The 14944-nt window shown below is 41.9% G+C and overlaps 1 protein-coding gene across 1 annotated transcript in view; it reads right to left on the minus strand.

The window, feature by feature from the left end:
- The window catches only part of cdh12a (cadherin 12, type 2a (N-cadherin 2)), a 34999-nt gene extending 21932 nt beyond the window's left edge, over positions 1-13067 (minus strand). Inside the window, exons 1-2 of the mRNA XM_035799265.2 lie at positions 12609-13067; positions 1296-1709 (exon numbers count right to left, since the gene is read on the minus strand). Of these exons, the coding sequence (XP_035655158.1) occupies positions 1296-1538 (243 nt within the window). The 5' untranslated portion in view covers positions 1539-1709; positions 12609-13067. The remainder of the gene's footprint in view (positions 1-1295; positions 1710-12608) is intronic.
- Between the last annotated feature and the right edge of the window lie 1877 nt (positions 13068-14944).

The following is a 14944-nucleotide window of genomic DNA, read 5'->3' on the forward strand; positions in this document are numbered from 1 at the left end:
AGCTGGTCAGCTTTGCCTCTACAGTTGCATAATACATGGGAACAAACCCAGCAGAGGAGCTTTCGGCAACGTGGATCAGTGGTGCAGTCATTTTCTGTCTTCAAAATGCTCACACAAAGGTGTGCGATTCATGGTAGAAAATGCTTTATCTCCTGTTTTAGCCAGGCTGTGGCCATTACCTGTTGGTAAATTCAAAGTTGTGAAGGCTCATTTGTGTCTGTTTATAAATCATAGCGTTGTCTTGCTAAATCTCTTTACAAAGGCGATATAGAAACAATAACCAATTCAATGGCTGAGGAAGGTCTCCAGGTGCAAGTTACCGTGTTATACTGTAATATGCCTCTGTGGGTTTTCTAAATAGAGTAACAGAAATCATTAGACAGCTCTCTCGAGCTGGAGGGGGATTCATGAACTGGCAGTCAGATGGTTTTCAAGCCAGATTTGGTTTTTGTTCCCTTTTCCAAACATGCAGCTCACAGTGATAATCAAGGTCCTGATCCTTCACACTATCCCCTATTAACCAGCAACAGATGAATCAGTGGTCTCAGGGCTGGTCGGTTACGACTTCTGCCATCCTCATTCTCAACACAGACACTGGTTACATTCAGACACTGGTTACATTCAGACACTGGTTACATTCAGACACTGGTTACATTCAGACACTGGTTACATTCCATTTGGGGGGTGCACCCACTGTGAGGAGTGAATCACTCAGTAATTGTAGCATCTGTTTGACAATGTGTGGATGCGACTTTCCCATCCTTCCTTTCTCAGCCAACAGAAGCACATCCAGCGGGACTGTGCGTGCTGAGAAAGGCGGTGGTAGATGTCTTTGGCATCAGCAGCTGACAAGTCAATCTAAGCCATTATTTCATTTGAGCTGGAAGTGCCAGATTCCAGAATGGTTCTTAATGCCTCTTAACATTTGATTTGGAACTGCCCAGAAATCCCTTTCACTTCCTCTGTGTGTTGATAATTAGATTCCGATGCTGAGAAAATTGCAAAATCGCAGTCAGAAGCGATCAAGCAGCTCAAGCAATTAGATGTGATTCGTGTCGTGCTGCTTGCATTCCTATATTCTTTAAGTCTTAACGGACAGAGGCACAAAGCCTTCAAACTCCTCAGTTTGATTTCTGACCTCAAACTGTCATCACAAGAATAAAGACAGAGGTTTACATGGATTAGTCTTAGAGAACCATAACCTTGAACTTATGTTGCCTTTTTTTCCCAACCTACTGTGGGAAAGTTCATATATATAAGTCTGAATGAATGCTTTAAAATGATGGTGGCCTTACCTTTCCAACATATTGTGGTTCCGATCCCATATATTCCTCCAGTACAAAGAACTGGTTCCACACCCATCCTCTCTTCACCCTCTGAACCCCTGACGCCACATGTCTCCTCAATCCCAGTCCTTCCACACCCCTCAGGTGTTGCTCTCTTCCCATCCTGCTTTGGGACGGAGCGTGGAGGGGAGCCAGGAAACCTTTGTCCAAGAGAAACCAAAAGACCAACAGCAGACCATTCCTTGTAATCATTGGCAATCTGGGCAGTGGAGTATCTCTGTTGAATTCCACTGAGAGACTGTCAGTGAGACAATAGCAGCTGGGTTGCAGATCCAATGAAGAAAGGGACAGGAGGATGTTGTGGTGACATGGGTAGATTGGTCTCCAGGATGTTTGGCTTCTCACTTAACTAGTCCTCATTACCTGGTGGAAAGAGGGAAGACATGGGCTTACTTTACAATGCAGTTAAAGTAGTTACAAGACAACATGAAAAATAATCTTATCCACCAGCCAATTGAACCTGTCTCTCTTTCTATATGTGGTAGCAATATAGCCTGGGGACGAGGTTACATACAAAGTACTGCATTGAAATCAACAGCAGTACTTCATACAGTCCCAATCTTATAACTGGCACATCAGTAACTCATCATCATTATTAACAAACTCTGCTCCGATTATATCTACTCATTTTGAGGTCAAAATGCACTTTCTATGTTCGTCTAGTCAACCTTGACAGTATCTTACCGGAGGGATTTTACGGATAATGATTCCAGAAAAATGAAACATGAGCAAATTGGTCCTCTGGCGTGCATTTAATTCTGCGAGTCAGGCAATGTGAAGTTAGTGGAGCAGGAGCAGACATCAAACAATGTCACACACACAGAGGAAAGGGAGATGAGCAAAAATGACAAGACTCCACGTCCAGAAAAATCACTGTAAGGGAGCATGAAAGATACAATATATTGTGCCAGTGTCCAGGATATTGGTCCAAACATTGATTTTACTTGAAGTGACTGGGGGAAACTGGAGGAGGCAGTGCCAGAGCTAGATGTCAAGGATCCAGGTTCTCTGTCAGGGTTTTGACTTTCTAATTAACTTTGCAGAAAGTATGTGACATTCCTGCATTTCTAACAACAACTGCATACTGGAGATTAGAGAATAGTTTACATATTGCATAATTAACTAGAATTCCTGTCACCTTTTGACTTGAAGGGGATACTTTGTAGTCCCCTTCAAAGACATTACACACTAGTTGTTGTGAAGGCTTATGTCCTCACCCTTAACCTCTGGCCATGCCCCTCCCTTGCCTCTCACCCCAACCCTCTTCACTCTGTTCATTTAGCACCCTCCAGTCTTCCTTATTCCTGTTGGTAAATGCATGGGGCGGCCAACTTATGTGTTCCTTTCCATTTTGTGAGTGACTGACAAGTGAGTACCTTTCATCATTGAATAATATGTATACATGTTCATATCAATATCCTTGTTAAAGTTAGTGTATATTCTGCATGCAAATTAGTACCATTTCCTGTCAATCCAGCTTTTGAGATGCATTTCAGTTATCCATTTTGCACTTGTCAGTCATGCTTGTATGTTAAAATGTGTTTGTATCCCCCTCTTGTATTTCCCTAGTAAACCTCAACGTTATCCTGCAACTGTTCCCCAAGTGCTCCTGTGTCTGTGTGTGCAATAAACCCCACTATTTGGGTCCTTGCTTCACCTCTTCGATTCATCTGCCTTATCGACGTGCCATGGTGGCATTCTGAACCAGTCAAAACTTCCTTAAACAGTCCACCTCTTCTATACTAATGTTAGTTGTTAACAGTGCAGCGTCTGTATGCATAGCACTGAATGACAGCTGTAGGCCAACTTCCACTGATCCCACCCCTCATCCCTCTTTACTTCTATCCCTCCCCCCTTCAAATCTGCTTCAACAGACCTGTTTATTTTTAGCTTCGGGTTTATACAAATTTACAGTAGTTTCTCTCTTTCATTGTACGATGGTAGGCTATATTCCTTGGTTAACAGGTTATTGTGCATCCATGTATTCTCTGGAGGCTAAACCCCCGCTGTTCTTATCTGTCTGGAAGGCAAGTCCCAAGATTGTACAAAATGTCCTTGTATCGTGCCACACTTGGCTATTCCATATCCCACTTTCTGAGATTGAGTGGTCACTGAATGATGACAACATCTGACTGATGACGTGTTGGAGGATCTTGTTGATTATAGTACCTGCATCCATATGACCTTTTGACACAAATTATATTGTTGTGTCCTATAAAGTACTGTTTGACTTAATGAGTAGGCCATCATAAGTCATCACTGTTATTTTACAGTTGATTTGAGATGTCTTCTGTAGTTTCTGCCTCCAGAGCAGAAGGCCTAATGAGAACAGACATGTGTGTGTGTGTGTGTGTGTGTGTGTGTGTGTGTGTGTGTGTGTGTGTGTGTGTGTGTGTGTGTGTGTGTGTGTGTGTGTGTGTGTGTGTGTGTGTGTGTGTGTGTGTGTGTGTGTGTGTGTGTGTGTGTGTAGTGGGAGCCTGCATTGCACTAATACTGCAAAGGAGTGCTCAACCAACCCCCTTACTGCACAAACATGTGACTTAACAGACAGCCACCCCTGATCTGATAGTGGGGTGGTAGCGGCCCACTATTCTCCCTTAGCTGAGCTCAGGTGACTACATACACCATAGACATTAGGTCACACACACACATTTAGCTCAGGCCGAATCATCTCATAGCCGCAGTTCATGAGCTCCATCAGCAGCAGATTTGGATTCACATGGGAAATAAATCTTAATCAACAAATGTTATTGAATCACATCAATGCGTTCCTCTAATGAAACTGAATAGCACCAAATAATTTCAAATTGAAACTTATCGTTATTGTTCCTGTATGTACAGTACATTCGAAAAGTATTCAATCCACATTTCGTTACGTTACAGCCTTATTCTAAAATGGATTACATCGTTTTTGTCCCCCTCATCAATCTACATACAATACCCCATAATGACAAAGCAAGAACAGGTTTTTAGAAAGTTTTGCAGATGTATTAAAAATGTAAAACTGAAATATCAAATGTACATAAATAGTCAGACCCTTTACTCAGTACTTTGTTGGAGCGTCTTTGGTTGCAATTACAGCCTAGAGTCCTCTTGGGTATGACGCTACAAGCTTGGCACACCTATATTTGGGGAGTTTCTCCCATTCTTCTCTGCAGATCCTCTCAAGCTCTGTCAGGTTCGATGGAGATTGTCGCTGTACAGCTATTTTCAGGTTTCTCCAGAGATGTTCGATCGGGTTCAAGTCCAGGCTCTGGCTGGGCCACTCAAGGACATTCAGAGACTTGTCCCGAAGCCACACCTGCACTGTCTTGGTTGTGTGCTTAGGGTCGTTGTCCTGTTGGAAAGTGAACCTTCAACCCAGTCTGAGGTCCTGAGTGCTCTGGAGCAGGTTTTCGTGAAGGATCTCTGTGTACTTTGCTCCGTTCATCTTTCCCTCGATCTTGACTAGTCTCCCAGTCCATGCCGCTGAAAAACATCCCCACAGCATGATGCTGCTACCAGAATGCTTCACTATAGGGATGATGCCAGGTTTCCTCCAGACGTGACGTTTGGCATTCAACCAAAGAGTTCTATCTTGGTTTTATCGGACCAAAGAATCTTGTTTCACATGGTCTGAGAGTTCTTTAGGTGCCTTTTGGCAAACTTCAAACTGGCTGTCATGTACCTTTTACTCAGGAGTGGCTTTCGTCTGGCCACTTTACCATACAGGCCTGATTGGTGGAGTGCCACAGAGATGGTTGTCCTTCTGAAAGTTTCTCCCATCTCCACAGAGGAACTCTGGAGCTCTGTCAGAGTGAACATCGGATTCTTGATCACCTCCCTGGCCAAGGCCCTTCTCTCCGATTGCTCAGTTTGGCCGGGTGGCCAGCTCTAGGAAGAGTCTTGGTGGTTCCAAACGTCTTACATTTAAAAATGACGGAGGCCACTGTGTTCTTGGGGACTTTCAATGCTGTTTTGATACCCTTTCTCAGATCTGTGCCTCACACAATCCTGTCTCAGAGCTCTACGGATAATTCCTTCGACCTCATAGCTTGGTTTTTGCTCTGACATACTCTGTCATCTGTGAGACCTTATATAGTCAGGTGTGTGCCTTACATATCATGTCCAATCAGTTGAATTTACCACAGGTGGACTCCAATCAAGTTGAAGAAACATCTCAAGGATGATTAATGGAAACAGCATGCACCTGAGCTCAATTTCGAGTCTCATAGCAAAGGGTCTGAATATTTACGTAAATAAGGTATTTCCATTTTTTATTATTTTTATAAATTTGCAAACATTTCTAAAAACCTGTTTTTGCTTTGCCATTATGGGATATTGTGTGTATAGTGATAAAAATACAAATAAATTATACATTTTAGAATAACAAAATGTGGAAAAATGGAAGCGGCCTGAATACTTCCCGAATGCACTCTATCTATCCTGAATAAAAATATAAAAATGTTGGTCTCGTGAGCTGAAATAAAAGATCCCAGAAATGTTCCATAAGCACAAAAATATTATTTCTCCCAAATGTTGTGCTCAAATGTGTTTACATCCCTGTTAGTGAGCATTTCTCCTTTGCCAAGATAATCCATCCACCTGACAGGAGTACCATATCCAGAAGCTGAATAAACAGCATGATCATTACACCTTGTGGTAGGGACAATAAAATGCCACTCTAAAATGTGCAGTTTTGTCACACAACTCAATGCCACAGATGTCTCAAGTTGAGGGAATGTGCAATTGACATACTGACTGCAGGAATATCCACAAGAGCTGTTGCCAGAGAATTGAATGTTAATTTCTCTATCATAAGCTTCCATCATAATTTTTGAGAATTTGGCAGTACGTCCAACCGGCCTCACAACTGTAGACCACACGCAACCAGGACCTCCAAATATGACTTCTTCACCTTCGGGATCGTCTTAGACCAGCCACCCAGACAATTGATGAAACTGTGGGGTTGCACAACCGAAGAATGTCTGCACAAACTGTCAGAAACAGACTCAGGGAAGCTCATCAGGATGGTCTTTGTCCTTGCTGATGTCACAGTTGTGAACAGAGAAGCCTATGCTGGCAGTGGGGTTATGGTATGGACAGGCATAGTTTAAGGACAACAAACACATTTGCATTTATTGATGGTAGTTTGAATTCACAGAGACACCATGATGAGATCCTGAGGCCCATTGTCGTGCCATTCATCCCCTGCCATCTCCTCATGTTTCAGCATGATAATGCATGGCCCCATGTCGCAAGAATCTGAACACAATTCCTGGAAGCTGAAAATGTCCCAGTTCTTTCATGACCTGCATACTCACTGGGACATGTCACCCATTGAGTATGTTTGGGATGCTCTGGATCAACGTGTACGACAGCGTGTTCCAGTGTCGCGCTGCATGAGGCAAATGGTCGTCACACCAGATACTGACTGGTTTTCCGATCCACACCCCTACCTTTTTTTAAGGTATCTGTGAGTAACAGATTCATATATGCATTCCCAGTCATGTGAAATCCATAGATTTGGGCCTAATGAATTCATTTCAATTGATTGATTTCCTTATATGAACTGTAACTCAGTAAAATCTTTGACATTTTTGCATGTTGTGTTTCTATTTTTGTTTTGTGTATATAAGTATTGAATCGTCTTGAAAGTGTTAGATACACATCCCTAAAAGACAGCCATCCCTAATCCACCAGTAGTATCCTTTGGGTTGAGAGATGTGTTGTGAGATGTTCAACAGCATCCCTTGAGAAAGGTAGTAGCAGAAACTTCTGTGATGGCTGTACTATATTGAATTCAAATGTAAAAGACCACAGCAAGCAAGAACAAACTTGTCTTTTTTGCATGTGCACCCCATCTCTATATTGAGAGATGTGTCACGACTTTTAGATAGAAACGAAGAACAAGGCATACAAGGACGTAGACCATTGCAAAGCATAAAATACTTTTGTTGCTGGATCAATATTCAGAGACAAAGGAAATGGTATTGTGTTCGACTGAAATTGTGTTACATAAGAGTCCGTTTTTAAATAGAACCCAATATGAACCAGCAAAGCCTAGAAACAGTGTTGGCATTAACGCATCAACACATACATATGACCCTCTGGCCTGTATACTGTACGGTAATGATGTATCCTCAGAGAATTATTATAGAATTATTATAGAATTTTTATTTGATTTTTTATTTGATTTAACCTTTATTGAACTAGGCAGGTCAGTTAAGAAAAAATTCCTAACCCTAACCCGGACAACACTGGGCCCTATGGGACTCCAAATCACGGCTGGTTTTGATACAGCTTGGAATTGAACCAAGGTCTGTAGTAATGCCTCTAGCACTGAGATGCATTGCCTTAGATCGCAGAGTAACTCGGGAGCCCCAAGAAAGGATGGTCTGAGATGCCCTTATGGACCATTAAACCATCTGTACTGTATGTTACTACATAATTATCACTCTCTCACACACACCACCAACATTTGCAAATCCTCCCAAACACAAATGTCATCAATCATCCCATGACGTCAAACCAGCTCTGCTGCCCCAGTTGTAGAAGAATTTAGGAATTCTGGTTTGGAATATATCAACACAATTTATCACGGGGCTCTCCACTGCTGACAGTTTTAATGCTAAATCACAGTTTATAATTTGAATTTGGAATTTGAAGTTTTCAACGAAAATGGCCAATTATCTTTATGGGTTGACCAAATTATTTAATGTTGTTAGTCAACTTACTGCATTACATACTGTATGCAGGGCCGGCCCTGCCAATAAGCAAAGTAAGTGGCCCCCCACCAAGGGAACTCAGTCAGGGTCTCAATTTACCAGTTATAATATTACAATACATAAGGTGGAATTTTGAAATTTGGTAGTGCATCAGCAGTTTTCTTCTTGTTATTTTATTTATTTTTATTTTACTAGGCAAGTCAGTTAAGAACAAATTCTTATTTTCAATGACAGCCTAGGAACAGTGGGTTAACTGCCTGTTCAGGGGCAGAACGACAGATTTTGTACCTTGTCAGCTTGGGGATTTGAACTTGCAACCTTTCAGTTACTAGTCCAATGCTCTAACCACTAGGCTAGTCACTCAATTAGACAATTTTTTGGATTGATAGGTAAATTAGTCTTGCCAGCTATCTAAACTTTGCAGTAATCCTGGCCAATTTACCGACAGGGCACACAGGACACATGCACAGGGGCCCTGACCTCCAGGGGGCCCCCATTGATTTTGAGTCGTATCTCGGCAAAATGTGTAGAATTGCAGGAAATGTTGTTTTTTTTACCGCAAAAATGTATCTCCACCCCATGGCAAAATGAGTATAATTGCATGAAATTAGTTTTAAAACTGCAAAGAAAAATCTGCCCCATCACAAAATGTGACTAGGCATATGCCATGCATCACTACTTCACATGAAAGGCATATTTTATATCAAAATGCATTTTGGGGCATAAATGCCTTCTGGAACATGTGAACTTTCATGTGCCTTAAAAACAAACTTGTATGCCATCTGTAAATATGAATAAAATTGTTAAATTACGAGCCTAGTTGGTTAAGCCACGGAAAAAGCCAGGAACCTTCCTGCTAGCCATGATTGGCTTAGATAATGGAAGAGCTGGACATGCCGAGAGATGAGTTCGGATTGGTCTGCCATGTAGCTCGCTTCTGTCGATAACATGAGCTGTTTACTATGTGTAGGTAATCCTTTCTAAAGCGGATTTTTTGAAAGATATCACGAAGAACTGCACAAGTGGCTCTCCACTTTCTGGAGGACCGAGTTTTGAAATCAGTGGAATGCCTGGTGTGAGCAGAGTATGATACCTAAAGGAGATGGAGAAAATGTGGGTGTTTGATTGCAAATGTGGAGGGAGTTGAAAAGAGAACACAGAACGCTGTTGTATAAAACTGGATTACAACTTCAAACTAAGGGCAACCATGGCATCCGTGACAGAGAGGGATATGCGGTCGTCCATGTATAAGGGTAAGAGAGTCTAGCTAGCTACATTTTCAGGTATTATATCTTTCTAATTATGTCAGAAAGTCATTTTCATTGCAAGTTAAAGCACACTGTTAGCTAGCTAGCTAATGTTAGCTGGCTGGCTGGCTCACTAGCTAACGTTATGTGTATGATCTCTGTAGTAATGTTAGTCGTATCTCAGATCCATTTGAATTGCTATTAACATGCCTAATGTTAGCTAGCTATGAAAGGTAGTAACGTTATGAGTTGGGATTAAAAATGTAAAATAAATTATTTCAACTTTATTTAACCAGGTAGGCCAGTTGAGAACAAGTTCTCATTTCAACTGTGACCTGGCCAAGATAAAGCAAAGCAGTGAGACAAAAGAACAACAACACAGAGTTACACATGGGATAAACAAAAGTACAGTGAATAACAAGAGAAAAATCTATACACAGTGTGTGCAAATGGAGTAAGATTAGGAAGGTAAGGCAATAAATAGGCCATAGTAGCGAAGTAATTACAATTTAGCAGTTTAACACTGGAGTGATAGATGTACAGATGATGATGTGCAAATACTGGTGTGAAAAATAACAAAAAAAGTAAATAAAAATAATATGGGGATGAGGTAGGTAGTTGTATGGGCTATTTACAGATGGGCTGTGTACAGCTGCAGCGATTGGTGAGCTGCTCAGATAGCTGATGCTTAAAGTTAGTGAGGGAGATATAAGTCTCCAACTTCAGTGATTTTTGCCATTCGTTCCAGTCATTGGCAGCAGAGAACTGGAAGGAAAGGCGGCTAAAGGAGGTGTTGGCTTTGGGGATGACCAGTGAGATATACCTCCCGGAGTGTGTGCTACGGTTGGGTGTTGTTATGGTGACCAGTGAGCTGAGATAAGGTGGAGCTTTACATAGCAAAGACTTGTAGATGACCTGGAAACAGTAGGTCTGACGATGAATATAAAGCGAGGGCCAGCCAACGAGAGCATACAGGTCGCAGTGGTGGGTAGTATATGAGACTTTGGTGACAAAACAGATGGCACTGTGATAGACTGCATCCAGTTTGCTGAATAGAGTGTTGGAGGCTATTTTGTGAATGACATCGCCAAAGACAAGGATCGGTAGGATAGTCAGTTTTACGAGGGTATGTTTGGCAGCATGAGTGAAGGATGCTTTGTTGCGAAATAGGAAGCCGATTCTAAATTTAATTTTGGATTGGAGATGCTTAATATGAGTCTGGAAGGAGAGTTTATAGTCTAGCCAGACACCTAGGTATTTATAGTTGTCCACATATTCTAAGTCAGAACCATCCAGAGTAGTGATGCATGTCGGGCAGGCGGGTGCGGGCAGCGATCGGTTGAGGAGCATGCATTTAGTTTTACTAGTGTTTAAGAGCAGTTGGAGGCCACGGAAGGAGTGTTGTAATGGCATTGAAGCTTGTTTGGAGGTTTGTTAACACAGTGTCCAAAGGGTCAGGTTATGGTTAATTGTCCAAACAAAAGACCCCATTATGCAAGTAACCATTTCATTGAACCAATTCCACCTTCCAACAAGCTAGAAGTGAACCAAAAACATTATCTAGAAAGTTGCATTTAGTTGCCGGGTTTGCTAGACTGACATATATTAAATTCCTTTCGAAACAGATGGATTTATTGGTGTTAAAATTCACCAGTTAGGCTATTTTGGACCCCCAGTCTGCTGATGTCATGCAGCCTGTCGTTTTTGTAGTTATACTGCGGCTGCAGGGTTAGAGTGTTGAACTAGTAACTGAAAGGTTGCAAGATCAAATCCCAAGCTGACATAGTAAGACTCTGATGTTCTACCCCTGAGCAACCCACTGTTCCTAGGCTGTCATTGAAAATAAGAATTTGTTCTTAATTATGAAAATGACAAGTTTGATTTTCAGACAACAATAGCATTTCCATGTTTTCACTGCAACCACTCTATACAGACATGTGGAAGTCATATAAACCTGCCTTTAGTCATGATCTTTGGTTGTACACTTCCATACTCACTGTTTAGCACATGGCCTCACATGTGAATCCTTAAAGAGATGGGTGGGGCTAAGGGTGAACTATGTTGAATGGCGACGAAGACAATGAAGAACTCTCCAGTAAGTGTCCCAAAACAATCAAGGGCCTTTTTTTCAAAAGTGGGGTTACAAGTCTCAAAGCAGAATTACTTTCCCGGTGTTCCTCAACTGCAGTGTATAATATACCATACTAGCTCCGAGTCTCTACATTTATCCAATGTAAAAAAATACAGTTATGTTTCTACATAAGATCGGATCAAGGAGGCCGATCACAAATGTGTAGAATTGCAGAAAATCTGCTTTAAAACTAAATGTTCTGTATCACCATGGCATGATGTGTAGAATCCGCCGCAAAGATGGGGTCAACTAAAAAGTGGGGGGATCCCCCAGCCAAATTCGCATCCCAAAAGGCTGGGGCCGACCCTGACTGTATGTGTAGAGCTGAGACAAGTAAAATATAAATGCACAAACTACGTGTCAAACGGCCTTTGCAATAAAATCATGTTTTGTTTTTAAGTGATTTTAAAGAAAGTGGAGAGTCACACATTCTATTGTAGCCTACTCTCATATTTTATTAATGCAGAAGGCAAAAAGCAGCAGTGAAGGCAAAAAGCAGCACTTGGGCACACGGTGCCTTCACCAGGATTTAGAAAGGAAAGATAAAAACAGCAGTGAAGGCAAAAAGCAGCACTTGGGCACACGGTGCCTTCACCAGGATTTAGAAAGGAAAGATAAAAACAGCAAGTCAAAGGAAAGAAAACTGAGGCCGTTGTCTTCCTTGCATGTATTTGTGTTTACCTAGACACAGAAACAATACCATGGAGCTTTATATGGAATTCTGTACAATTCTTTATATGGAATTTGAATACCTGCACCACTTGCATCAATATCATCCAGAGCAGATCACTGAGCAAAAGACGACTGACTGGGCTACTTGCTGCATGTTATCACTTCGAATGCAATAAAAACAATCTTTTAATCCATGTCGGCATACTCCATGGGGGCTTAATCGAGTTTGGAGTCATGTTAGTAGGATGTTTTCGGGTGGTGATATAGACCGATTTGGTTTGCTAATGTACCAGTCATTTCTTATTTCATTAATGTCACACTTTACTGTCTTTTCATTATCTATCTTATCTTTGTAAAGATAAAATATTCAGTTCAATTATTATTTTAATGAAACAGTGAAATTAACCCAGTGGGTATAACTACTCCACATCTCTGTTATGTAATTGTAGCATTTCATCCTCACAAAACAAACAAAACAACTAAGGACTTTAACAGTGAAACAAACCTTAACTGTCTCTCGTCAGGCTCCCAGGCTGGTGGGGTTTGACCAAATTAATCCCAACATCTGATGGTAAAAGCGATGAAACTCCCTTGCGAGCAAAGAACATACTCAGACATACAGCCCTTCAAACACATTCTCTCTCTGTCTCTATCTCTCCCGCTCTCTCTGTCCTGCTCTCTCTTTCCCTCAACCTCTCTTTTCTCCCTCTCTTTTTCAGTCTCTCTCTTTTTCACTCTACCCCTCTCTCATTCCCTCTCTCTTTCATTCTCCCTCTCTTTCCAAGGTTCTCCAATACACTTTGTTCTCACTCTTCTCTCAGCAGGCGAGTGCGGAGGAGAGATGAAAAAGGAGAGATAGAGTATAAGCTGTATGTAGTAGTATTGTATGCAGGAGTGCTCAGCAGTGCACATAGCGTAAAGCCAAGTTGCAAGCCCAGCACTCTGATGGGCTCCTGTGCCGTGTTGTGAATATATTTGAGGTGAGTGTCAAGATAGTCTCGATCCCTTAAGGTCCCCATGCTGGTCTGGAATCCTCCTCCCACCTCTAAATTCCTGGATAAGTAGAGGGGAGGAACCAGTGATGTGCTCTGATGTGGTCATCTGAGGAGTTTACTTGTGCCCTGAGACTTTGATTGTAAAGAGCCTCACCATGATTTATTGCTAATGCAATTACTGATACAATTGTTGTTTCATAGGTTTTTATTTTATTTTTATTTAACCTTTATTTAACTAAGCAAGTCAGTTAAGAACAAATTCTTATGTACAATGATGGCCTATCCCGGCCAAACACGAGCCTGAACAACTCTGGGCCAATTGTGCCGCCCTATGAAACTCCCAACCACGGCCGGTTGTGATACAGCCCAGGATCGAACCAGGGTCTGTAGTGATTCCTCTAGCACTGACATGCAGTGCCTTAGACCACTGTGCCACTCAGGAGGAACCCAGAAGGACTCAAGATGCCTTTCCCAGTGGCATGGTATCTGTATACTTTATGTCATCGCAGATGTACTAAGGTATTATTTTTTTCTTTGCTCTCTCAGAAGCATTAGTGGAATACATGATCTTGTCCATTGTCAAAGCCAAATTAAAAACTACCCAAAGGCTAAGCCACAACACCTGGTAGTAGTGGTGTGTAGCATGCTATCATGTTGACATTGCATGATAGCATTTGTGTCTGTGAGTCTGAACCTCTGCCTTTTCTCCTAACGTGATCTTAATTTGATTGTAGTTCATGGAGTAATGTGAATCCCCTGCCTGCTCTGATCAACCCCTGTCCAGATGGCATAGCATGTCCCGTGAAAAACACTATTTAATCCTCTGAACACATGGTGTGCTGAGTCAAGCTCAGTGTGTGTTTGTGTGTAAGCGTGTGTGTGTGTGTGTGTGTGTGTGTGTGTGTGTGTGTGTGTGTGTGTGTGTGTGTGTGTGTGTGTGTGTGTGTGTGTGTGTGTGTGTGTGTGTGTGTGTGTGTGTATGCATACAGTGCATTCTGAAAGTATTCAGACATGTAAAATGAATTGAATGAATGTTTTAATGATCAATTTACACACAATACACCCATAATGACAACACAAAAACAGGTTTTTAGAAATACAAAATAAATAATAAAAAATGGAAATACCTTATTTACGTAAGTATTCAGACAATTTGCTATGAGACTCGAAATTAAGCTCAGGTGCATGTTGTTTCCATAGATCATCCTTGAGATATTTCTACAACTTGATTGGAGTTCTCCTGTGGCAAATTCAACTGATTGGACATGATTTGGAAAGGCACACACCTGTCTATATAAGGTCCCGCAGTTGACAGTGCATGTCAGAGCAAAGACCAAGCCATGAGGTTGAAGGAATTATCCGTAGAGCTCCGAGACAGGGTTGTGTCGAGGCACAGATCTGGAGAAGGGTACAAAAACATGTCTGCAGCACTTAAGGTTCCCAAGAACACAGTAGCCTCCTTAGTCTTAAATGGAAGTAGTTTGGAACCACCAAGACTTCCTAGAACTGGCCGTCCGGCAAACTGAGCAATCGAGGGAGAAGGGCCTTGGTCAGGGAGGTGACCGAGAACCCGATGGTCACTCTGTCAGAGCTCCAGAGTTCCTCTGTGGAGATGGGAGAACCTTCCAGAAGGACAAACATCTCTGCAGCACTCCCCTAATCAGGCCTTTATAGTAGAGTGGCCAGATGAAAATCACTCCTCACTAAAAGGCACATGACAGCCCGCTTGGAGTTTTCTAAAAGGCATCTAAAGGACTCTCAAACCACTAGAAAAAAGATTCTCTGGTCTGATGAAACCAAGATTGAACTCTTTGGCCTGGATGCCAAGCGTCACGTCTGGAGGAAA

This window comes from Oncorhynchus keta, chromosome 23 (assembly GCF_023373465.1).
Source record: "Oncorhynchus keta strain PuntledgeMale-10-30-2019 chromosome 23, Oket_V2, whole genome shotgun sequence".
NCBI classification, from domain to species: domain Eukaryota; kingdom Metazoa; phylum Chordata; class Actinopteri; order Salmoniformes; family Salmonidae; genus Oncorhynchus; species Oncorhynchus keta.